We start from the raw sequence: 24937 nt of genomic DNA on the forward strand, positions 1-24937 counted from the left end.
ATTGCAACGTCCCGATTAGAGTCATTTTGTCCGTGAAATATTGCGAGCACGAATGTATTGTTTTTCGTTTTTCCTACAGAATTCCGAGAGAATTTCTTATTTGTTTAGAAATATAGTAGCATTCTTGACGTTATTTTTTTTATAGAGATTGATATTTAGTATTTAAATAAGAAATAATATTTTAAATACATCGTATTTTCGGATTATTTTGTGATAATTATGGAGTAAATAATTTCGATAAAGCAAAACTTTATATAATATCTAAATAATTCGCTGTTTGAAATAGCTATTTGTTTAATTAACCGTTTTAAATAAAATGGTAATTGATACTTTCTTTTTCAGATTTAAAAAAAATGTATAAAAATGCTAGATAATTTTTATTTAAATAAAAGGCTTATTTTAATCGTTACTACATCAAAGTAATTTTTTAAGCTTGTAATATAACTAACGAGCAAATTATGATCTGCGCAAAGTTGAAAGTATCTCGGTACACTCAGCGTTTCACATTGGCTGATACTACTTACAGATTGTAGTTATTCTTTTCATTTTCTTATTATGTGGAATTCGTCGCGCGTTTGCGATAGTAATTTGTTACCGTTCTGTGGAGAGTCGCGATGCGAAGGGTATTAAAGTTATCCTCGCAGCTCGCCCGATGCGAATCAAAGAGATTCACTGCTACGGTGCTGCTTCTTTTTTGCTCCATTTTTCCGTCAACTCCTTGCAATCGCCTTCGGTTCCTTTGAACCGCGCGTAAGATGGTACCGGAAAGTAAAATATTTCCGTCGTCGGGTTGACTGAATGAGGCTGTCGCTCGTTTGACGGAATCGACGCCAGCGTTCTCTCACCCCCGGCATCCTTTTTCGATTTTCCTTTTCCTCCGTCGAGTACTCTAATCAGGACGCCGCTGCTCTCCTAGTGAATTTTGCATTTTCGCCGTTGGAAATAGCAGAACTCCGCCGAGGAAAGAACTCGGGCGAAAGGAAATCAACCCCGCCCCTATACCGTGAAATAACTGACGACGTAAGCTACTTCCTCCGGTTTACTAGACTCACAATGGAAATCTGAGACTAAGGAAACCTGATGTTTATCACCTTTAGAACGCGAAAGCTTATTAAACGTTCTTCTCAAGTTCTTTATGTCCTCCGATCCTCGCGTTCACATTTCATTGTGTGAACAACGGATTTTACAAACTAAGAAGCCCGGACGTTAACATGAATCTCACATGAATTCTAGATGCGCGATCTCCCTTACTCGCTATTGCATAAATACAAATGAACATCGTTCTCACAAAACATCTATATTATAGTTTTGAGTCTGTAAATTTATTCTCTATTGACGATTTATTTATAAATGTTTGCACGGCAAATCATTTCTTAGGAAAGAAAAATTTTGCAAACGATGTTTATATTTTAACTTTAGAGTATTAATAATGCTAAAAACAAAATTAATGTTATAATTATTATGTGTAGATGCTGATGTGTTATTTTATATTTATATATTGTATATATGACACACATTTGTATTTACTGCGCTTGTATCTGTTTTTATGTCCTGATAGCGCTATATTTTGTGTTCAAATATTTTGCAAGCACGCTTGAATTACGAAATTTGTTACAGTGAATAATAATGTGCATCAGATACGTTCGCGCGAGTATATATATGTATGCTAATTAAAGCCGCGTTGAATGATCCCGAGTTTATCGGAATATTTCGCGACATTGAAATAGCGATATTGAAATTCGTGATTTTTAACGAATGTTCGAAGCTCGGCGATGCAGCACATGAGTGAATTCTAATTGAAATTCTTACTCTGACAAGAGAGAGAGATAGGGGGAAAGGGAACGGACAGCTCTCTTGAGGTATGCGATGGCTTTTAAATTGTGTCCTCTGTGCACCATCGTTGAAAGCCCTTTGATCGGCGATGTCAAAGCTGACGTACGCTACCGTAAATTATTATCTAGCCGTCAATATTTCATACGAGATTTGTAAAGATCTTCGAGAAATCCATCGAGTAAATTCTGATTGCCAATCACGTTCTGTTTCCTACAAATCTAAAAACTGTGGTAGCCTGCCTAATTTCCGTATCCTAGTGAAATTCAACAATGTGCTGTATAATTTTAATAATTATATAAAAATCGGGGTTTCTTGCAAACACATCTATATTGTTACATACATATACATACATATTCAAGCTGCAAATAAAGCGTGATTGTGTTCTAATGTACGCACGAGAAAATATTATTTCCGTTGTCTTTCACACTTTACTTTGGGAAATCCTTGCGCGTTTCGCGTTTGTCTACGGCAACGGATTTATTGACTTTTTCACAACTGTTCTTTTGTTTGAAGCGTGAACTCGCAACCGCGGATATTTATTTTTCGTTTTCCCGCGAGCCTTTTCGAAAATAAAGGAGGAACCCAATGATAGGCGATGAGCGAGACTCTATCTCACTCTATATAGGGAATAAGGGGAATGCTTTCAGAAACGAAAGAATAAATCGAGTGGCAAATATTGAGAGAGGACGTGCGAGCGGGCGTGAGGGAGAGGATGCGCAGTGTCGCGGGGTGTAAGTGTTCGCGAGCCGCAAATATTAGAGAAGAGGAAGAGTTGCGAGGATTCATGAAACGGGCTGGAGCAGAGAGAATGGAGAAAAAGCGGGAGAACTCTCGTTAACCCAAAAACCTCCGAGAGCTATACAAACCCGCGACCGGAGCTTTCAGCCGCACTCCTTTCTGCAGCTTCGCGCTTATTAAGAGAAATTTAGAAAGTTTCACTTCTTTTGCGTTAAGTTCAGAACTGTCGCGCTGTAGCCGCAGCATCTGATGCACGTGGGTACAATCGGATGTAACTGCGAATGCGCATTGGCCGCGAGCGAAAGCAATCTTCCGCGCTACGCCTTGATGAAAACGCGAATCCAAAGTGGAAACCGGAATAACTGTTCGTTTCAATGTGATTAAATTTAACGGGATTTTATCAGCCGCTTTGACTCGCTGTTATTAATACAAAAAAGTATGAATTTAAACATTTAAAAATTTATTTCCACCGATCGCGGTGCACTTTTATAAAATTTAAATGTAAATTTTATTGTAAGAATCTACATTTTACATTTTAATCCTGAAATTGGATCTAATTTTGAAAAAGCACGTCTTTTATCCCATCGAACATTTCATGATTTTTTGAGTTTTACTTATTTTTCTCTTTGTTATTGCAATTACAATGCAACGTGAAATTCAAAGTGCATGGAAATGCACAAACTATCTTAATTAGAGCACCGATCATTAATCCTACGACTTGAAAAAGTGATATTTATTATTTGTTGGTGAAAGCTCGTGAGCTGCAAAACAGCTGCGAGAGGCAAGAAATCCGCAAAAGGAAGGAAAAAAGCGATAAAGGCAGATCTTCTGCGGCGAATGTCGTTTTAATGAGGCTATTATTTCCGAAGTTTGTGTACGTACCTTAGACAAAGTGGTGGGGTGTGGATATAAGTTGACGAGGCAGCTCTGTCGTCTAAGCCGGTAGTCCCAGCGCGTCTCTAAGTGCGGAATCTCCATGGTGTCGCAAATGCTCTGCACGTGAGACGCTGTATGCGCACTTTGCGGTCCAAAAATCGCCGCTACGCCGCCCCGCAGTAAGTGGCACACTGTAATACATAAAAATACGAAGAACGTTATTAACTGCTCGTTATTAACGTTTATAAGACTTTTTCAAATTGGTATTTAGAAGAAATTACTTCGCAAATGGGCAATCAATTTTTTTCAATTGAAGATTTCTTAGTAAAAGAAGCTGTGAATGTTTAATTTATTTTCTCCTTTTTTAAACGTAATTTTAATATATAATTTCTAATTATTTTAAAATTTACTCGTTTGAGAAAAATATGAAAAGCACATTCTTTCATTTTAATAAGTAGCGCGCGTTACAAGTTGCTAATTTTATCAGCAGAAAATGTTGCGGCGAGTAATAACTATATGAAAATATTTGGACTTTATTTGTACAACGAACTATTTCCTTATTTCGGTCTCAGCATAAATATGGAATTGCAAACTGAAATTTGGAGGTAGTTCGGTGGCATGGCTACATGGATCGATTAATTAGGCAGCTTGCTTCTATTATGATAATGTATATGTAGATGCGAGCGTAACACGCTGATACGCGAGCAAGATAAGCATGACGTGAACGCCAAGAGCAGCGTACTGTGATGTTAAGCTGAACGAAACGGAATGACCTGTCCCATCATAATATATCGATCAAGCTAGCGTCAACTAACGTGATTAGGGTCGTTTCGCACATCGACAACATACCGTCCGTATCATGTGGAACCCGTTATCAATTAATCATTGCAACTCACACGAACTTAGTCGCGGAGTGCAACACCGCCGTGCAGCTTGTCGATCTCCCCTACTCACGAGCTCTCCATTCGCTATCGTGATAAACGACTAGGTATCACCGGAACATCTAGGATCTTCCACCAACGCGACGCATAACTCCCGATCAATCTCCTCTATTCGCTCCTAATTTAATTTGGCGAATAAATGTTTTCGTTACTGTCTTTGTTTCGTGCCGCTTTCGTCCCGGCAGAACCACGCTCTTTTTCTTCGTGACGATAAATCACCATGTAGGATCACCATCCGACGTCTTGAGCCTCTTGTCTTCCTCAGAGATCTGCTCTTGCTCTCATTTGCAACAACAACAAAAAATTACGTTTGCCGTCTTCGCGCAAATCCGCGTTCGCGAGTTTTATCGTTTTCAATTACGCCGTGACCGCCCATTGCGATTGTCTTGCCAATTTCGCGGCTCTCATCATCTGCGTCGGCGACGCGATTCTCGCCAGTTGATCGCGGATAAATCGTAATGAGAATTTTTTGCTTGCTAAGAGGGAATTCTCGATAAACGGGAGTGAGTAAATTTCGAAAGAAAATTGTTTCAGCTCTCCGTCGAGCACTTGACGGAATATTACTTTGGAATTCATTTATATTTTTCATTAATGAAACAAAAAAGATATGTTAATTTTGTTGTTATCATTCCTGGAAATCATCGGATATTGTAGAAATTGCTTGAAAGGTCATTTCGTCTAATGGCGAATATCGCAAGAGTATCCGATGGCGATACTTTTGTTTTTCCTCGTTAAATCGACATTTCTCATGGCTTTTATTTTATTTTTACTCACACCAGTAATTAAATTCTGCGACGTGAGCACAAGCTGTCCTAACGAACTAGCATTAATTTCTCTCGTCTTTCTCGTCTCCGATTTGAACCGCGATAATTTTGCTCTTCTCCGACATGCACGATAAAAAAACACATTTGAAAGAATAACCGACTCATAATCCAGAGCGTCATTGCAATTAATAATTACGTTCTTTTATATTTCCTTGAAAAAAGAAAGTATCTTATTTAACAGAATTTCTTTCTATTAAACTTCTCATATATTTTATTAATTACGCAATAATTAACGAGCAAGTATAAAGCTATACTATCTTTTCTGTGAATTGAATTTCATAATTATTTATTATATGTATACATTTATAAAAGAGCGAATGAGTGCACAGTTATAATGCTGATTTAATTTTTATAGAATAATGATAATCTATAGAATGTGTACGAGAATCGTTACGTATATCGTTTTTTTTCGATAAATTTAGTCAAACTTTTTTAACGGAGTTTTGCAATATTATCGGTTGTATTATTATTATTACTGCCGTGTAATTAGCTTTTTTATTTTCAGCATCAAATAAATTTTTTTAACGATATTTTGTGATAGCAACGTCAGATTATACAATAAATCAGATTATACAATAAATTATTTGTAGAGAAAAAGAAATTATAATCGGAGGACAAAGTTAAAAAATAATGCTCAAATGAAACAACTGATCCGTTAACTTCATTTAAAATTACTTAAATAATAAGCTTTGTTTCTTATTTATAATCGGACTTCAATCACAAAGGTAATATGATGTCTCATTACATCTTCACTAACAAGTTAAAATCAGTTTCAAATCTGACAGAGAATCCGAAACTGAGGGAAACGCCTGTGACTTTCAGCGCAGGCGAATGCGTATTAATTGCATCGCCGACTTTTCTGAAAATTTGATTAAACCACTTTGTAAAAGCGCAACATCGGGTCGCAGCGAAGCGTATAAGCGCGAGCGTGTCGCCACCGGACGAGCGACAGCTTTAATCCGGAGTTACCTTTTGATCATTTATTCCGAGCGAAAACCGTCTAATGTCCCCTGCAGGCTCCGCCCCGGCAAAAGGATCGAGCTAAAGGGGGGGGGGGGGAAGAAAGGGGTGGTTGCGCGGCCTCCCGCCCTGTGCTTCACCTGTGCGCGTATACCTTACCGCAGTCGGTATCTCTATAATCGGCGAGCAAAGTTGACTTCCGCGGGCGCGGGGAGCCTCAAAGTAATACCCGGACAACGCTGGCGGCGTTTTAAGGTTGAAATATGATATGAGCTATATTGAAATTCCGGATGCAATTTCGTCGAGCGACCCCCGAAGGCGCCTCGCGGGCCATCGTACATATATCGATATGTATTGGGAGCTCTGAATTTTTTCCTCTTCTATTTTTTTTTTTCTTCTCATCTGATCGCGGCGTGCCGGAGGTCTTGACGGTTTCTTTTCTGAAGGGGGGCGCGGAATCAATTCGAGCCGTATTGTGGCTCAGGAGTCATACGCGCGCGCTCGTCTTTCGCCGGCTTTGCAACGCAATTGTGAGACGGGATGCAGACGGGAAAGCTCTTTATATATTGTTGATGGTATTATCAGTTCGATGGTGATACGCAAGCGGCGGAGGAGGAGGAATCAACAAATTGCATTTTTTTCTTTTATAGACTGATTTTATATTTAACAATGTTGTGATATGACTTGAGAATGATATAAGCCTATATATATTCATACTTATAACAGAATTCACTTGTGATCGAATATAAATAATTTCGGCAAATAGCGATTGCCGAGGCACGTAGCATTGCATTTGAGCCTATTAAGTGTACATAATTTATTTGAATATGAAAAAATTTTAATCTTTTTAAAGCGAGCTTTTTGTGATTCTGATTTATTTTTAACGATTTTGATTAAAAGGTCTTACATATTATTCAATGAAATTTAATTTTTCTGAAAACAAATGTATAAAATTTATAAAATTTTTTAATTTTTTAATTCAAGTAACGCAAGCCATATGGAACGATGTAATAAATTAAAAGTGAAAAAGCAAATATACATGTTATAATAAATAAAAATGTGTTTTTTATTCTTTCTCATGCAGTTTATTTTTTTTATTTAACATATTTCTCAAATAGTAGATTTAATTTTCTAACCTTGTTTATATTTTGATTCCAAGATTTTTTATAAAATTTTATAAAATTCACAGAAATTTCTATATGAAATCATTTACATTATACAGGATAAATCCGGAAAAATTGCCTACCATGTTTATCTAGTTTCTGCGAATATTGCAAATTTACATATCACTGTAATAGATTTCCTTGAAAATAAAATTGCTCTATTTCAACGTTTTTTTTTTGCACAATTTATTATAGTTAGTTTTATAAAATAAATAGGATGGAAAATTTTCGTTAGTTTATCTTGTGTAACGCTGAAATATAATAGCAAAAATACACATTTTATTAACTGTATATTTTTTATTTTGGTTTTTTTCTCAATTCAGTCTATAATTAACTAAAAATCAGAACGCAGTCAAAAATACTAGAAATGAATATTGTCGAAATTCAATTCTTTTATGATGTTCTCACTTTGTTAGACATTTACATGTCTTGCATACTTTTAATTTTGATCACGGAAACGCAAAATGTTAGATATTATCATTATTGATATGCAGTATTGCACGCAATTGCGACTCGTTCTCTCGACAAAGGAATGAAAAGAGCAATCGATCGTAGTTTAGCGCGTTTGTTTTTTTCACTTCATTCATATACAACATTGGAAATATTGCGTTTTGCAGTAACGTGGAATATTAGATCATTTCCATGCGTTTCGATGTACAATATTGCGTCGCATTGTTATCATTCTTAGCAAGATTGCTCTTTCTTCGCCAACGTTAAGCTCCACCCTTAAGCTTTCACCAGATGACAGTATGTGCATAGATCGCGCTTACTTCTCTGCATTGTAAGCATCTCAGGCAAAACTCTAGCCTGCAAACAGCTGGATGCGTATTATAGGTGCAACAGAGTCGACGTTGGCATCCAGTTGCACCAGTTGTGCCGTTGTGTTCTAGCTTTGCGCATAGATAGGATTATCGCTCGGTAATGTATCAAAGCCAGTTGGCAAGCGACCCCGGCACCGAGAGTAATATCTAATCCCGCGGCACTCTCTCTTCCTCCCCTTCGAGGGGTCCTTCTGCACGAACCTTGATCGACTATGTTCATCGTCGACTGTAATTTCACCCTTTGCCTCAAAACCGCTAACGAGTATTGCGAAGGTGACACTACTTGAATTTTATTTCCTCTTTGTAGATGTAATAAAAGTGGGTAATTCTAAACCACTCTTATGCGTGGTCCGTGATCTTGATTTAGAAAATAACAATTGAAAAATGCCTGAACATTTCTCTTAATATGGCTGTTTGCAAGTCAGTGTATCATGACGGTGTTAAATATGATACTTGATGAATATATTTTCTCTCTCTCTCTCTCTCTCTTTATAATATGAAATATAGTATATGATACCAGAGCATTTATTATATTGTATTATATCAAATTATATTTAAACAATAAAACGTTGATATAAATAACAAACAAATTTTTTTCAATTTTAAGAAAAAGTTAAGCTAAGACAATTTTTTAAGACCGTTTTGAAAATTTTATGAATATTTATGAAAGATTAAAAAAAATGAAAAAGATGTTCACTTGTAATATATTTTTAACATTTTACTACGGATTGCATAATTGAAGCATAATATTTTCCCGTTTTTTATTAATGTATATTTTCTAAAGTATCCTATATATATCTTTCTTACTTTTTTTGTCATTTCCTCAACTTTGGTCGAAATTCTTACTCTCTGTCCTCAGGAAAACGATATGTTTCTATTCTCCCGGGGCTCTTCCTCGTCTGTTTCACTCAAGTGTGTCAGTACGTCTGGCCACCAGCCGTAACTCCACCTTCCTTCCCTTTTCCGAGAGCCTTTCCTTCTCTTCCTTCTCTCGCTCGTTTCTTATTCAAGATTAGAGCATTCGATGGCGTAAGAGTATCTACATAGCATCTCTTTCTCCCGCTCTCTTCTTATTTTACGGATTTATATTCTCAATCCAACTCGCGCGGGCACATATCCGCCTTCGATTCTTATTTCTCGGATAACAAGCCTGATTTGCGAACTGGAAGTTAACTTCGGCGCATCTCAGCCGGGCGAAATCCGCCAGGTCTCGTAGTGCGCGGATGAGCCGGCGAAATATGAAACAGCCTGTATTAACTCGCAGTTGCGGCGGCACGATACGGAAACGGTATCTCGGGAGACTGTGTCTCAGGGTCCATCCCACGCTTCATAAACTCACCCGATCGCACGATGTAACGGTCGCTGATAAGACCGGGAGAAAAGTTCGAGACTCTCGGATGTCGGTTACTGGCGCGGTTAATAGGATATTTTGTTTTTACGGCTCGCCACTTCCGGCACCGCTATATTTATAGCTCCCGCTCTGTTCACTTCTTGTCGACGACTCGTTGAGAACGGGAAGTCCATGACGCTTTCGTGCATGATAGCGAAATCGGCCCGTCCCGATCGACAGTCCCCCGCTTCCAGGCAATATCGGAATGAGAGTTTGATATTATCGGATTATCGCCGCGCGCGGATATATTCTCGTTCGTGCTTTTTTTTCTGCTCTTGTTGATTTCGATGGCGAACGTCTGTCACATTTCATCCTTTGATATTAGATATATTGTCTTTTTTATAACTATTTTAAATAATATTTATACTCGTTGTCAGATTGATCCGTTCAATAGATGACACAAGATTTCTCCGCGTGACAGTAAGCCGTTCCGATTAATGGAGCGAAATGAAATCGTTTCTTAACGGCAGAAAATTCGCAGCCTAATCGACCGTTTTAAATTATCCTGCTCCTTAACTCAGATCATTTAAGAGTGATCAACTCGGAACAGTCATTAAAGCAGATCAGGCGAAGCGGACGAGCAAACTAATCGTCTTTTTGTTCACGTTTCGAAATCCGCGCGTGCTGATTCGTACCCGTCGATTCTACGAGCGAAAGAGAGAGAGAGATGGGATTATGTTAATTCGCTCGTCACCGGGGCGCGCGATCGCGGATGCTGCTTGCATCTACATACCACATCCACAAGGCGAAGAAGATCGCGACGCAGAGTATTGGCACGGAGAAGAAACCCTGCAGAGCTTCGAGAGTGATTTTAATCCCTCTGCAATGAGGACCGAATTGTCCTTTAATCTTCCTAATGCTGTGCCCGGGAAACTAACTGCTATACTCAGAAACGAGAGAAACTCACCCCGGTCGGAAACGAATGTTTTCTTACATGGATTTTAACCGTGCGTCCTCCCGACGGAAACCCGTCCATCACGCGCGCAATCGTGATTTCATCTTGTCGTGCAGCTAGAAAGTTTCCGATGCGCTTTTCACCCGCAATAAGTGGCTTGATTTTTGTTTCGCGCGCAAAAATCTCTCACTGTCGCGCGGCATATTTGATTAAAAATATATAATATAGTTATATTATAGTAGATTTATAGTGCTCGCGTCTACGACAAAATATATAAAAGAATCTATTGAAAAAAATAAACCATATTTTGTTCTTTGCAACTGGTGATGTAGCGCATCGATATCAAGTGTTTTGATGGATAACTTTTTACATGTATATCGTAAAAACACGCAGAATATTCCTGTTAGAATAAATGCATACTAGGAAGGGAATAAAAAAGCGAGTCAGTCTAAGTCGTTCAATGTACTGAAAATTTTATGTCTATTTGAGATTCCAAGTATGTTTACGGTATCACCGCTGGTTGAGGATTAGATGCGCGTTCTCCTCCGCCGAGGTTGGCCGACTTTGGCAAGAGGGATTTACGTTTATCGTCGATCCGTCGAACGAGCCGGCAGCGTACGCGAACGGAGATCTCGTCACGGTCGAAGATCGATAGACGCACAAATAATGCATTGCTCGACGGACAAAGAACCCTTCCTCGCGCGAAACGCGCTTTATCACATTCCGTCGCGGCACGATTCCGATACGAAGATAAAAGCGGCCGGCCGCAGAAAGAATGGGAATGGAAGATGTCTGCGTTACGAGATCGGTGATCCTTCGGATGTGTGTATGCATCTCTTTGTGCAGGTTGAGAGACGTTCAAGTTGTCGATATCGTCATTTGTCATTTCTCGTGGTAATTATTCGACCTCAGGCTTGTTAAGAGATTTTCCTTTTCTTCGATTATTAGGAAATAATGTTATGATATGAATTACAGCTATTTATAATTGCAGCTGTAGTGTTATAATCAATTTTAGCGCCACTGAAGCGAATTTTATCATATATTAATTTTTATATACTTAAATCGTTAATTTAATATTAAAGCAATATGTAACTTAAACAGTTTCAATATTAGAGGCGTCTAATAACGATATTAATAACGATAAATAATTTACATAGCGCCGTGCGTTATTTAGATTAAATCATGTCAAGAAGACGTTGTAGACGCTAATCAATCTTTGTACTATGCAAGATGTCAGAATTAGATTCCACATAGTTAAGATGTAATTAAGTATAGATAGAGTTTTCTGTTCGAGCCGTTAAAGGGCAGAAGTAATAATACGTCATCTCTCTATCTTTTCCTTCGAGATCATCGTAACCGATCGATGGCTCTTTCGCCTCTCTTCTTCCGTTATCAGGAACAAGTTCGTCCTTATCTTGCAATTACATTACAAAGGGCTCGGGTTATTCTCATGGCGCCATCGTTCATGCAATTCTTCGCGACGACTTCGGCAGTTCTCCGACTTTCAGTAACTCGATATTGAGCAGCCCGCCCTTGGCTGCTTCTTCATTTTGTCTCGTTTGGCGTCTCCATGGCAACTTTAGCCTTTGCTAATACAAATGCTGTATTAGAATACTATTAAACTGTAATAAAATTCATGTAACGAGTTTAGTTTGATAAGTCAGAAATTTTCTATCAACGTTTTATCATTACGTTTATGTAACAACTTTCTCTATTCTGTTGCGCTTAATATTACGATATTATAATAATTGTTCATAATAATAATTCATAACTTATATCGCGAGCGCGCACACATAGACAAGACCACCTGTCACTTGCCTTCTTTTGCCGTTTAATACGTTTGCGTTTTTTTCGTTATTGATTAGTTGCCAGGAAGCAAAACCGAGGTATTTCTCTTCTCTTATAATAGATACATATTGAAAGTGCAGTTCCGCGTTTTGCATCCTCAAAAGAAATAATATTTATTAAAGTAAATTTATTAATGCACAGGCGCAAATGCGGTACGCATAACGGAGTCTTTGAATACGTCGGACAATATATTCCACCGTATCTCTCTATTTTTCTCGAATACGTATTGTATGTATCCATAGAGTTAAACCGAGGAATAAGGAACGAGGTTACTGCTTCTGCCACGTCGGTTTGTACACAGCACGATAAATGGGATGAGGATAATAAAACCAGAAACGCTTCTTTCGATTTATGTGAGGCCTTTCACATTCGGCTCGACTCTTATCGAAATGTCGCGAGTAGTTGAAAAAGCATCGTTTTAAAATGTAAACGGAAATTCAGTTAGATTGCATCTATCTGTATTAACCATAGTGCTGCAATGTAACACGATTATTTTCCAATTGCACTTGGATGACGCGCGGAAACTAAATAAAACAATACAGACTAAAATAGAAACGAAAATGTAATGAAAAATAAACGAATATCAGCTACGCATTATGCCTATAAAATATGAAACAAGATTTTATTTATAAACACGTGCATTGAAAATCCAACGATAAAAAAATAAAAAAAAAAACAATTACATAAAAAATTTAAGTGATCTATTTAAAACCGTGTAGAAAATTCTAATGAACAAGAATATATAAAAAAGGTAATAAATATACAAAATATAAAATATAATACCTGGCATGTGGTTGTATTTATTTATCTTTATAACGCCGTGTCTTTTAACATTGGATTTCTCTCTAGCCAGCCATGGAGATAAACTGCTATCGAAACGGTTAAAAAGTTAAGCGATAGTGCTCATACTGATCGCAGTCACAGGCAATTTTCCGACGCGCTATTGAAAAGTTCATTCTCGACGGCCTTTAAACTCTCGAGTTCTTCGTACCGAGTATAGTTTTTGCAGAACTTCGGAGATTAGCTTAATGCATTAGCGCGAAGAGCCGTATTAGTCAGCTTCCCGCGCTCTCGCCCCATCGGTTAACTGCTCCTGCCACGGGTCAAATCTATCGGCCGGTTAACTGAAATCTCTTCCGCCTCGAAGACATTTCCGGGGGACGCAAGCAAACTGTACAGTGAAATAATCGAAATACCGAATTGAATTTCGCTGTTGGTTGGAGTTATACGCTCGAAGCGTATACGGCTCACATTTTTATTCTTTGGCGTTTTCGCTGATCCGTTTTCCTCAGCTTTGTTTTTTAGCGACGGTCAAACAGGTACGCCGTTGAAAAAACACGTTGAAGTAATATTTGCTGGTGTTTTCGTTAGCCATTTTCCGTCGTTTGTCCGAAGTCTAAGTAAATAACGAAAGATTTTTACCAGGAACAAAATATATGTCAAATAGTTTGTTTCGCATTGCGTAGCGTAGAGATTTCAAATTGGAAAGACTAAATTATAGTTGTGAAAAAAAAAATTGAATTTATGTTATTTTTCTGGTGAATTTAGTTTTTGTTGGATATATAACTTCTCATCTAAACCGTCTGACGTATTTGATTGGGTACGCGAATTTTCTGGTTGTCGCAATAAAATATTACATTTGATTGTGCCGATAGATTCTAGCAATACGTATTGATGTATGGTTGGAAAAACTACGGTTGAAAAAATATTAACAACTATATTTCTCTAGTAAGTGATCTATTATGGTTATACATGCCTTCAGGCAATTATTTCTTACAAATGATCAGCAAAATTTGTCAGCTATGTGAAACAATAATCTAATACTACCGAAAATAAATATGTCATGCAAATTGTTACCATACGTTTAACTTATTCATAAATAATTTAATTTTCGAGATGAAAAAAATGTTCCCAAATGACTTCATTTTCCTTAAGAAAAAATTATGAGAATCGTGAACGTTTTGAAAATGGTGATTTGAGATTCTTTCGCGCGTGCATCTTCTTACTTTTCGATCGTCACGCTAAATCGGACATCGTAGTTTCGAACATAATCATGTTGATGAAATTGTGATTTACTGTTATGTCAGAGTAGTGACCATTTTATGATCGTCTTAGCTGCCATTACGGACATTACTGCCACGGACGATATTATACGCGCAGCGACGGACCGATCCATTTTTCAAGAGTCTCGCGAATGTGGTACGGGGATTACCCTGGTTCCATATACCACGCTCGTATAGCTCGTCTTATGTGTTTACGCAGAGCGTCCCATAACTTTCCTGATAAACTTTTTCGACTCTTCCACCGCGATAAATACCTTTTCATTGCATATATCACGAAACTGATCAGCGCATGGAAATCTCATAAGCATATCACTTTTTTCACCTTTTATTCATTTTTATTCTTTCAAATCTTCAATCAAGTCTAAACGTTTCGTGCCGCAAAAAGGTTTTATCACGCTTCCGATAAATTTTTCAGATAATTTTCATGCTTTATTTCGCCGCTGTACATTTCTGTTGCACATGCTACGTGAATAAAAAATACGAAATATTCTATATGTGGCGATATTTTTAATGCATAGTATTTTTTTTACAAGCTCTCTCTTTAGATTTTTATTTTTCGACTAATGTCATGCTGTTTTTACTTCAAAACTTTTATCGAAATTTTAATTAGAAATCTTTTTATTAAAGTATTTGAAGTGATAGATCAGCAACAAAATAGATTTTCAGATTTTTGCTAAGAAAAGATTGTCTTTTAGACTGGTCAAACAATTTATAGCTGAGCGGATATTAATATCTCAGGAATGAGATATATCTGCGCATGTGTATATATATATATATATTTATATATGTGCGTATATATGTAGACACATGCTAGAGGCTCGTGCATATATGAGGGTTCGGCAGGATAGCTGAGAAAGTGGATCGGACAACGGAATTTTCATGGGCACGCTCGTTCTCTCATGCTCCGCAACGGTGGTTTATGGATTTTATGAGGCAAGGGCTCATATACACACTGGCCCCCGTGAATCGCAAGCGGAGTGCTTATTTACTCCTCGGCTCGTTAATTCTCGCTAAAGTAAAACGCGGACGTGGTAATCCGGTCGGTGGATACCGAACGAGGATCGTATCGCTTAAAGCGAGTTTGTACGGCTCATTTCTGATGATTATCCTGGCTGAATCGCTTCATAGAGGATATAGACAACGTTTCTAGAAAGATAGTTGTTATAAAAATAGTTATGTTACGGGAATAAAAGAATAAAGGATAAATCATCCCGTATTTTGCTTTATTTTACGAGATCATCCGAGTGAAACGTTCAAAGTGAACGATAACTCATCCCGAGTGTCACGCAAGAAAGTTAGAGAAAATGTAGAAATTATACCATTGATTTATATCAATTATGTAAATTAGATACGTTATGTATAATTGAGCATAAAAAACTGGATCACGGTCTATTTTGAGTTTATCCTTAATTTAATAATAGATCTAAAATGTTTCACCCGTCGAATTTTACTTGGAGCGATTTATTTGGAACGATCATTAAGATTGAATTGCGTAAATTGGCCTTTATAGTTATCCATATTTCACCATATCCACTATTAGAGCGTGGCTTTCGGCACGTAAAGAAAATAAGACAATCTGCAGAGTATGGGTATAACAATGTGTGTTTTATTTTTATTACCGTTTTCGGTTGTGCTCGTAAAGGTTGGCATGTGAATATAAAGAATATGAAGATGGAGCGTTTATTTCGATCGCCTCTGCAAATATCGAATGGGCGATAACGACAGAATTTAAATCGCGTTGAACATGAGACTTTACGAGGTGGTTTCGTGTATTTATAGGCAGTTTGCTATGAAAATTTATAGTAACACCTCGAAATCGACGGGAGAAACGAAGTTAGACTTAACTGATATCGTTTCAAACATGTTTCAACCGAGTCACACTTGCGCATTAAATTCTCGAGAAAGTTAAATAACCGGTGCGTGATACCGCATTTATAATATTGCAAAGAATAATCGAAATTGCATTGAACATTATATATTTAATTAATATTATGAAATTTTTAATTAGTACAAATATAATTATAATTAAATTCGGCATTTGATTTATCAATTAAAGTTTCAGGAACTCGAGACACACTCAAAGTGCAAATATTGACTTTGCCACTTTTCAATTTAACTTGAATGAATTTACATTGTAAATATTTAAGATTATTAAAGGCACTCCGCAAGATCTTTCCGTCAATTTTTAAGGTGGACCACAGTAATAGAAGAGAAATTCCCACCGACGTCGGGCTAATTCTCTGTCAGGATTGGCCGGATAATCGCGGTTCTACAGTATTCTATACTTTGCCCGTGGGGAACAGTAGTCATTTGTCTCGCTGTAATCCAAAAATCCATTGAGGAAACTCCGAAACCGTAGATTACGTCGGAGCAGAGCGGAGCGAAAAGGGAAGAAGAGTGGAGGAAGAACGGAAAGCCGGAAATGGTGCGCTCACTCAGGCACACGGCCGCGAGAGAATGAGAGAGACGCGCCGTTCGCCGGATTTAAATATATTAATTTTCAGTTCAGTCACAGCGGGGGTTTTGTCGGTACGCGGCAATTACACGATAGGACGGAGAGCGATTTATCACGTTTGTCGGAACTTCGCGTTAACGAGCGCCGCGGACGAAACTCGTACTTCCCGCCGTACGATGATGCCAAGCACGTCATCTGCGAAAGCGCTCTTTCCACATTAATTCATTCGCCGATTATCGATATCGGTCCTCGAACCGCGCTTCGCTACCGCTAGTAACGCAGAATTGATACGGTTCGTTCGTAACCGGCGCATCCGCTGCATTCCCGATTACAATGCTTACTGACGCGGTGCTCGCGTATTATTCTTCTATCGGTCTTCCGGCGGTAAAGAACGTGATGGGATCCGATTTGCTGGCGCATAATTGTTTTCGGATCGTTGGATAATGGACTTCTCTGCGCGAATGCGACCGGGTGTACTCAAAAGATGTTACTGTGTCTATAATTGATTGGTGCCTCTCAACCCTTCCTCTTTTGAAGTATTACTCCTTTCGAGTTTATTGCAGAAAGAAGCGATACATCACTTTATCCACGACAGCGTAATGTAAGAACCTGCAACTTTGAAGGATGAAGGATTGAAATATCTTTACAACCCAAGTAACGCGACGCGACTTAACGCCTGCTAAAACTCTTTCAATATTCCGACGCCAATTAGGTAATAAATAATAAATCATGTTTACAAGATGTTTGCGTTTATTAGAGATATAACGGAATAAAAAATTTAAAAACTTTCGTTTAGCAACAGAATGAAGATAAGACTTTTCGAATGCTCATTAACTATTTGCAAATGAACATTTAAAGATATTGTATTTGTGTATTACGAAAACAAAATTATAAAATTGTAAAAATAATAATTAACATAAAATAAAGAATAAAAAAAAGAAATATATAAAAAGGTGATATTACAACAACAACAAAAATAAAGAACAAATGCAAGTTTACAAATCGTAATGTAAACTGTTTTTTCAAAAAATAAATATCAGAGAGATAGAAAGGTAACAAATACCTAGTGATAATAAGCAATGCTATAGCGACAACAAACGTGCACATGGATATAAATACGTTGGGAAAAAAAAAAAAAAAAAAAACATCACCGATGGATGATATTCGAATCGAGGAAGAAGACTACTATAATCCGCGAACGGGTGTGGAAGAAGTGCGCAATCGGGACAGCGCTGGCGCATATAAATGCAAAAGGCTAACTCGGGATTACGCATTCAAAATGTCCGGCCTGTTTTTGAACTCGATCGGAGGAACGGTTTTCTGGCGGAATCCGCGGTATGCAAATGTAGCGACGCGCGGTTGTATTTGCATACGCTGAAAGGTGCGCACAGTGCGTGAGTTGTGCGGTCGCACGCGGTCACCACATGTTCGTGTAAAGCACCACGCATTCCGTTATCGCTCGCGCAAATTGTATAATATTACGGCCGAGCGAAATACGCGTGACGCGATTATAGTCGTCACGCATGAATCGCGCCGATCGTAAGTTCGCCGTTGTTCGAGAAGCGCGAATCCATCGTTCGGAAATTTTCGTAATTGAAGACGCGGAAGTTCTCAAACTTGTTAAGCACCGAATCAAAAGATTTTAATCGCACTGATAAAAACTTCGTTCGCGACTTTTTCATACTTAGCCTTAAATACTTTTGTAACTAATTAAAAACAAGTTAAGATTCTATTAAAAATCGAACGGAAGATAGGATACCTCTTATTTGCTTAGATCATTAATATTTCATTTGTGAAAACTCATAACTTTTGCGCATTGAGAAAGTGTTATATCAATGCCGCAATGCTTGTCGCGTCCAGCATAATGTCGGATTATGTGTTAAAACAATCGCGTCAATTATAAAAGCTTGTTGGCTTTTATTATTTCTTTATATATAATTAAAAACAAAAAGTGTTACTCATATAATGCTTTATTCCGCGAGAAAAGCGCAGAATTTATAAATATAATGTTCATTATACTAATATTTGAAACCGAACGTTTTTAATTAATATGTGCAACGCGCTTTGTTTGACACTCCTTTGATTGTTGCAGCTGTTTTTATAGTCGCGACATCTGATGGTCATGCATTGTTCCCACAAAAATCTGTAAAGCGTAGTCCCCAAACGGGTTTCACATTTTATGCATTGTGAAATGAACAAGATCGGGAAAGCAGATTTTTTTTAAATCTTATTTTTCCGCGATAATTACGCCCCCCCGTAACATTGCGCAATTAATATTTGCTCACACGCTTACATCGTGCAGGAATTTCCGATAATTCTACGCGGACGTGACATTAATTAATCGCCAAAATGAATGTGCCGTTTAGCCCGTTACAGAAAGGCCATACGCCCACGTACTAGCGCGTGTCAAATATATCTCGATCGTCAAATGCAGGAATACAAGGGGCCGCGTACGAAATCAATGGATGACGCGAGATCGGTAGGAGGGCTAAATGCGCTACGTAATAAATTACAGCTTACTAGAATTCGGCGCTAATCTGGCAATAAGCCACCTGGGCTATTCGCCGAGATTCGGGACAAAATTATAACCAAATTGCTAGGCAACGTAGTCAACCGCCCGATCCGTTAATTCTCCCTGTTGATCAACCGAATAACTTCCACGCAAGTTACTCATTGCTGCACCAACAATAATTAATGTATCCGTATGCGAATCCACGACAGCGCTCCGTCTACAATGGAAATGGGATAAATATTTGTATCCGAGCGAGAAAATTGACTAATCCCTTCGTTCAAAGATTCTCGGGAAGAACTAACGCGAATTAAATCTTGTTGATAAATGGATAATGAAACTTAAATAATTTTACATGAATTTTTACAGCGTCTAAGTATGAAATTATACCAAAAGGAATAATTGGAATCGATCTTTGAATCAATTTGTTAAAGGAAGATAAATTTTAAAATGATTTATAAAATAGATTAAAGATATGGCGATATTGTGCATATTGAATTATAAATTCAACAAATTTGATAATTTATTAATATATGCGTGAGAGAGGAATCGCATTTCGCACTTTTCATTTTATGAGCATTCATAACACGAGCATGAAAGAAAGTCTCTATTAATTGCTTTATTCGATCCATTTAACATAATGGTGAGAATAATTTTATGATATAAAGTAATATCTACAGATATAATGCAAAGTAATACCTTTTTCGCTTCTCATAAAAGATTTGCGAAAATACGAGAATCATGAATTTAATAGGTAGGCAATAGTTATGATAGAGTCGCGTTACAGTCTAACTTAATTAGTAAAACTATAGTGCAACGAATTAGTGAAATAATTTCAGGAATAATCGAATGTTCGGAAAATTATACACATATAAAATCTCGTTTCTCGCAGAATTTTGGCAACAGTTCCTTTTATTTAAGCGACTGCATACCCATTAATAGATATCGACGATTTCGGGAGCAGTCTGAAGGGGATCGACCTGTATAGCTATTACCTTGCATTGTAATTAAGGCAGAGTCTACAGAATCTACAATGTATGTAAAGTGGGTTAGCAGCTTGCGCGGACCATTGCCGGTACCGTGGATTATTATGTACCGTCCTGATAGTATTTCCCGCGGCACGCAGAAGGCCGGTATTGCAATACAATGTTGATAACGGCCACTTGTTATTCAGAATATTGTTCTGAACGTTCTTTTCACTTTGTGTCTACGAGATTCTCTTCTGCGCATATTTCCGAAAAGTGCTCGCTTAAAAGTGCAATTTTTACTGTCATTGTTATTGTTATTATTATTACGATCGACATTAAACTGTCGTTTTTAATGTATGCAAAACGCAACGCGAACGCAAAATAACATAAATGATAAACGGATATTGCTGCAAGTGCATAATTATATTTGTGCATTATAAGAAAGTTTCTATGTATCGCAATTTCTACTATTTGCAAGTAAATAATAGTGATTATTAATCTTGCTTATTTAATTAATATGTACCGTGCAAATATTTAAAGGGATATTATTTTAGGTTCGAGACAGTTTATATTTCAATGGTATACGCGAATTAAACATAATCATTTATTCAACGCACACATCCCGACAATACTTTCTTGTTTGCGATTCGCATGGTACTGCAAATACAATGCCTGAAATCTCAGCGGTTACCGTGCAAATTGCTTTAATCGCAATTCGATTCGATGAAGCTGCGAGCGATAAATAATACGCGAAAAAAAGAAAAAAAAAAAAAGAAACGTTGATTAAACTGCCACCCGAATATTACTGGATAATCCGCGCATAGCGTTGTAAGAGAACGGGAGTTCACGAAATAAAGCAGAATATGCGACAATCTACGTAACACGAATATTCGGCGAGAAAATTCGACCCCTGAATACCGAGAATTGAGTCATCCGGAAGTGCTGGAAATAAAGCTATTGTACCCACGGGGTGCCCACCACCATAGCTCAATTCGCGGCAGAGCTTCTGTAGGTGTGGTCATCCCTCAAATTAACACGCTACCGTGCCCTGAACCGCCGTCAATCAAGCCCGGAGTCTCCCCTTGCAACACCGAGGCCCCTAACAATGTGCGCGTTCCGTCAGTCATTTCGTTATTATGGAGCTCCTGTCGTTGGATCCTTCAAGCCGAACAAACCGATTCAAATTAAGCGCTGCTAATTACCGTATCGGCATGACGCCTCCATTTACTCACAAAAGAGTAAATTATAATATAAACATTGCGTTTTGTTATGTTAAGTGGCGATAATGCGTCTAAAATGTCGCGATGTAACGAGGTTAATCTTGCATTATTTAAAGGGGATAACTGTGAAAAATGAAAAATTTATATTCTGTTTTTATACAAATGCTTGCTTGTTAACGACATTATTAGCTGTTTCGTGCTTGCGCGAAGAGCAATAGTTATTCATCGTTACTTTTAACCGTTCCATTGAACATTGCATGAAAGCATTATTCAGTTTTATGTTATTGTTTAAAAATTCTCTCCACGTGCGTTATTCTACCGTTATATCACATTATGAAAATGTATATGGAAGCAAGTGAAAATATTATTATGAGGCACTGAATACCAAAAATGTTTAATCGACTTATGCAGCATTAATATTTTCTTTTTCGCTCTTACGCATATTTTTCTCTCCCGTCAATTTGCCTGGAGCTGCCGCATTTGCGGAATCATGCGGATGCAAAAAGGCGCATTCTCCTACGTGCACATCCATAACCGGAAAAAAAAAAAAAAAAGACCGGTACTCTAGATACCGCGGTAGAATGGAGACCGGAAGCAGAAGCGCTATGCGGGAGTGCGCAAAGTCTACGTCGTGAATTCAATTTTCATTTACTTAGGAACGACGACATCTCTATCTCGCGTATTCGCGCGTGGAGCCGCATTCCTGCTCCGATGTCTCCGGTTATATTACATTTCCAAACGAGCCGCTCCTCATACGACATTATCCGCTCGCCTGATGCCGGCGTGCGGCGCTGCGGCACGCTGTGCCGTGGAAGGGCGGGAGAGCGGAAGGGCGAGGAGGAATGCGTATATCTGGAGGCAAGCAGAACCCTGCTCTGCCGCGACATGGAATTGCATTACCAGCAACCGCCTTTTCTCAGTAGATAGGTAGATAAGTACGTACATAAAATGCCGCCCGTCCAGAAATACATATTTTCGGTATCCCGTGCGAGAATCGAAATCGCGTGCGTGATCACACGGCACACGAGGAATGTGCGGCAGCGCAACCTTGTCCGCATTCCTTCAAAATTCAAGACCACGAGAGGTTTTAGTCTCGCGACAAAATTTATTCTGCTTTGCGCGTATCTGATAAGTTCTCAACTCCCGGTTTTATCTTCGTCGACGATCGAACACGTGTTATTACAGCATTTTTAAAGTTATGTTTATATTACCTCCTTGAAATTTGATACACATTTCGTAAAATATATAATTTGCGATCCTGTTCGTTGTTTTTTGCCGTAGATACGTTAAAAATCACGCAAATTAATATTAAAATATCGAATATTTCGATTTATAAAAAACTAATGTCAAAATTTATAATGTTTAAGAAGATCATTATTAAAATTTTCAAAGCCGAGACGTGTAGAAATTTTTTATCGCAAAAAATTGTACGCACCTTTGTATTATCGTGCAATGACGCGAGAGCGGATACTCTTTAAGATGCTAAGGTTGATTGATCGGAACATTATACAACTTAACGACGCAAGCAACTGAAGAGTCTGATATCATAAGGGAATAGCACGACGGAAAGGACGGCACTAACTTTATATAACTCCGAGAACGGTTAATGAAGGAGATAGACGGTGTAAAGTTTGACAAAGCTAACGATCGTTGAAGCCTGGTGGTGAAGTTGAATACCGCTCAATGTGTAAAAGGATGAGTTCCGCGTGTATAAGAGAGAGTTATGAGAATCATGTTGGGGCGGAGAATAGTTTACAATAATAGAACCACACGGATGATTCGTTGTTTTGATATAACTGCAGAAATGCACAACTTTCGTCCGTGGTGCAATATCGTTTTATGGAAAATGGAACTCTCGTAGTGAATTCTCGCAGTTTCGTATCCTAAATAGACAGAGCGAACCAGCACCACACAAGTTTCAGAATATTAAATTGTCCGAATATTGTTAAAATATAGGACTCTGTGTATTGTTATATTAATATTTAATTCGTTGAATCAATAGCAGTATTAACGAGAGAGAGAGAGAGAGAGAGTTATTACAGTTAAGCGTACAATGGACGCGCTCAAATCTTACGTGGAGAAATTCTAATTTTGTTTAAAAAGCCAACTACTTCTCCACGGCACACAGATACACCAATTATCTCAAGCAGGCCTTTGAGTGTCCATTGTAGCATTAATCTCAGACTAAGCTAAGATAAACTAGCTTTAGTCGGGCATGATTGTCGACAGGAGGATCTCTCCACTTGCTAGGTTTGTGAGGGTTTCAGTTAGCGCTGATTAACGTTGTCGTCCGATGAGGCTTTCATGCATCAGCTGCCTATATCAGAATCCCTTTTACCGCAACTTAATCGTACTTATCGCATCCAGTGCTTCAAGTGTATAACGTCCTGGTTTGTATGCACTTGGAGATTAATGGAGGGATATTGGTAATATCTCCCGCCATTCATATTTATGAAATCAGCTTGGAACACACGCTTGTCCAACTTGCTACGTGCTTAGTTACACGTATTAACGCTTATTTTTCCTCATTGTGTATTTTTCATCGGATTTTATCAGTACGGTATTTTCTATTTCTGAAAAAAATACTGCAATTTGTTCTTTGTGAGAATTATATTTGTATAAACTGAAAATTTTATATAATTCTTTTTTTTCTGTCAAATCCTCAATTGAGACATTCCGAAAATAAGTAAAGGGAAATGGGAGCTCGCTCTCAGCTTCATATAAATTTGTCAAAGATGCCTTAAATTATCCTTAAATTATGAAAGAATTCCGGTGTGTGAGTGATCGCCCTCCGTGCATGTCGGGGATCGTCCCAATTTCCTATCTATATTCATGCGGTTCGTTATCGTAAAATTGGTGTCCACGAGGTTGTCCCCATTCACGACCAACCGATAATCGTCCCTGCCGTCCTGGAGAAATAGGACGGTGACCTCGTATTGGATGCGAGGTTAGCAACAGATACTCCACGTACTTATACGCGTTTTACTCCACACGGCGCTAAGCGACGCCGCCAATCTACGGCGGCGTCTCGTGCTTCTCTCTCGGACGTCTGTGCCGCAATTCCGCAAACTCATTCACGATCCCACCGTGCAAGTACCACCGCGTTCGATGTAGTACATAACGAACTTGCGACGCCGGTTCGTTCTCCTGTAATCGAAAACGAACGTCCGGGGGGATTTAAAGACAGCTCGTGGAACGCGAATAGAGTTGATTAAATTTAATACGATTGCAATATATCTTTTTACATCAAATATACTTATGTGCAATTTTCTTTGTGCGTCTACGTGGAAGTTTTTAAACGTTGCATCTATCTTTTTTTATTTCAATTTTATTTCCAACGAGAGATAAATACTTTTGCCTGAGTTTTAAAAAATGTTTAAAAATTTTCAGGTTGGCTAATTTTTGTAATACTATATTTCTGATTTCTGGCTGT

At 38.1% G+C, this 24937-nt stretch overlaps 2 protein-coding genes across 8 annotated transcripts in view; one reads left to right on the forward strand and one right to left on the reverse strand.

Moving 5' to 3' along the window:
• Positions 1 to 24937, forward strand: part of Notum (palmitoleoyl-protein carboxylesterase notum) — a 454423-nt gene that overhangs the window by 195906 nt on the left and 233580 nt on the right. The gene's annotated exons all lie outside the window — the stretch shown is intronic.
• KaiR1D (Kainate-type ionotropic glutamate receptor subunit 1D) overlaps positions 1 to 24937 on the reverse strand; it is a 345484-nt gene that overhangs the window by 70652 nt on the left and 249895 nt on the right. For all 7 annotated transcript variants that reach the window (XM_012377144.2, XM_067356340.1, XM_012377142.2 and 4 more), the window contains one exon: positions 3454 to 3638. In XM_012377144.2, the coding sequence (XP_012232567.2) occupies positions 3454 to 3638 (185 nt within the window). The remainder of the gene's footprint in view (positions 1 to 3453; positions 3639 to 24937) is intronic.

Source organism: Linepithema humile, chromosome 5 (assembly GCF_040581485.1).
Source record: "Linepithema humile isolate Giens D197 chromosome 5, Lhum_UNIL_v1.0, whole genome shotgun sequence".
In the NCBI taxonomy this organism is placed as follows: domain Eukaryota; kingdom Metazoa; phylum Arthropoda; class Insecta; order Hymenoptera; family Formicidae; genus Linepithema; species Linepithema humile.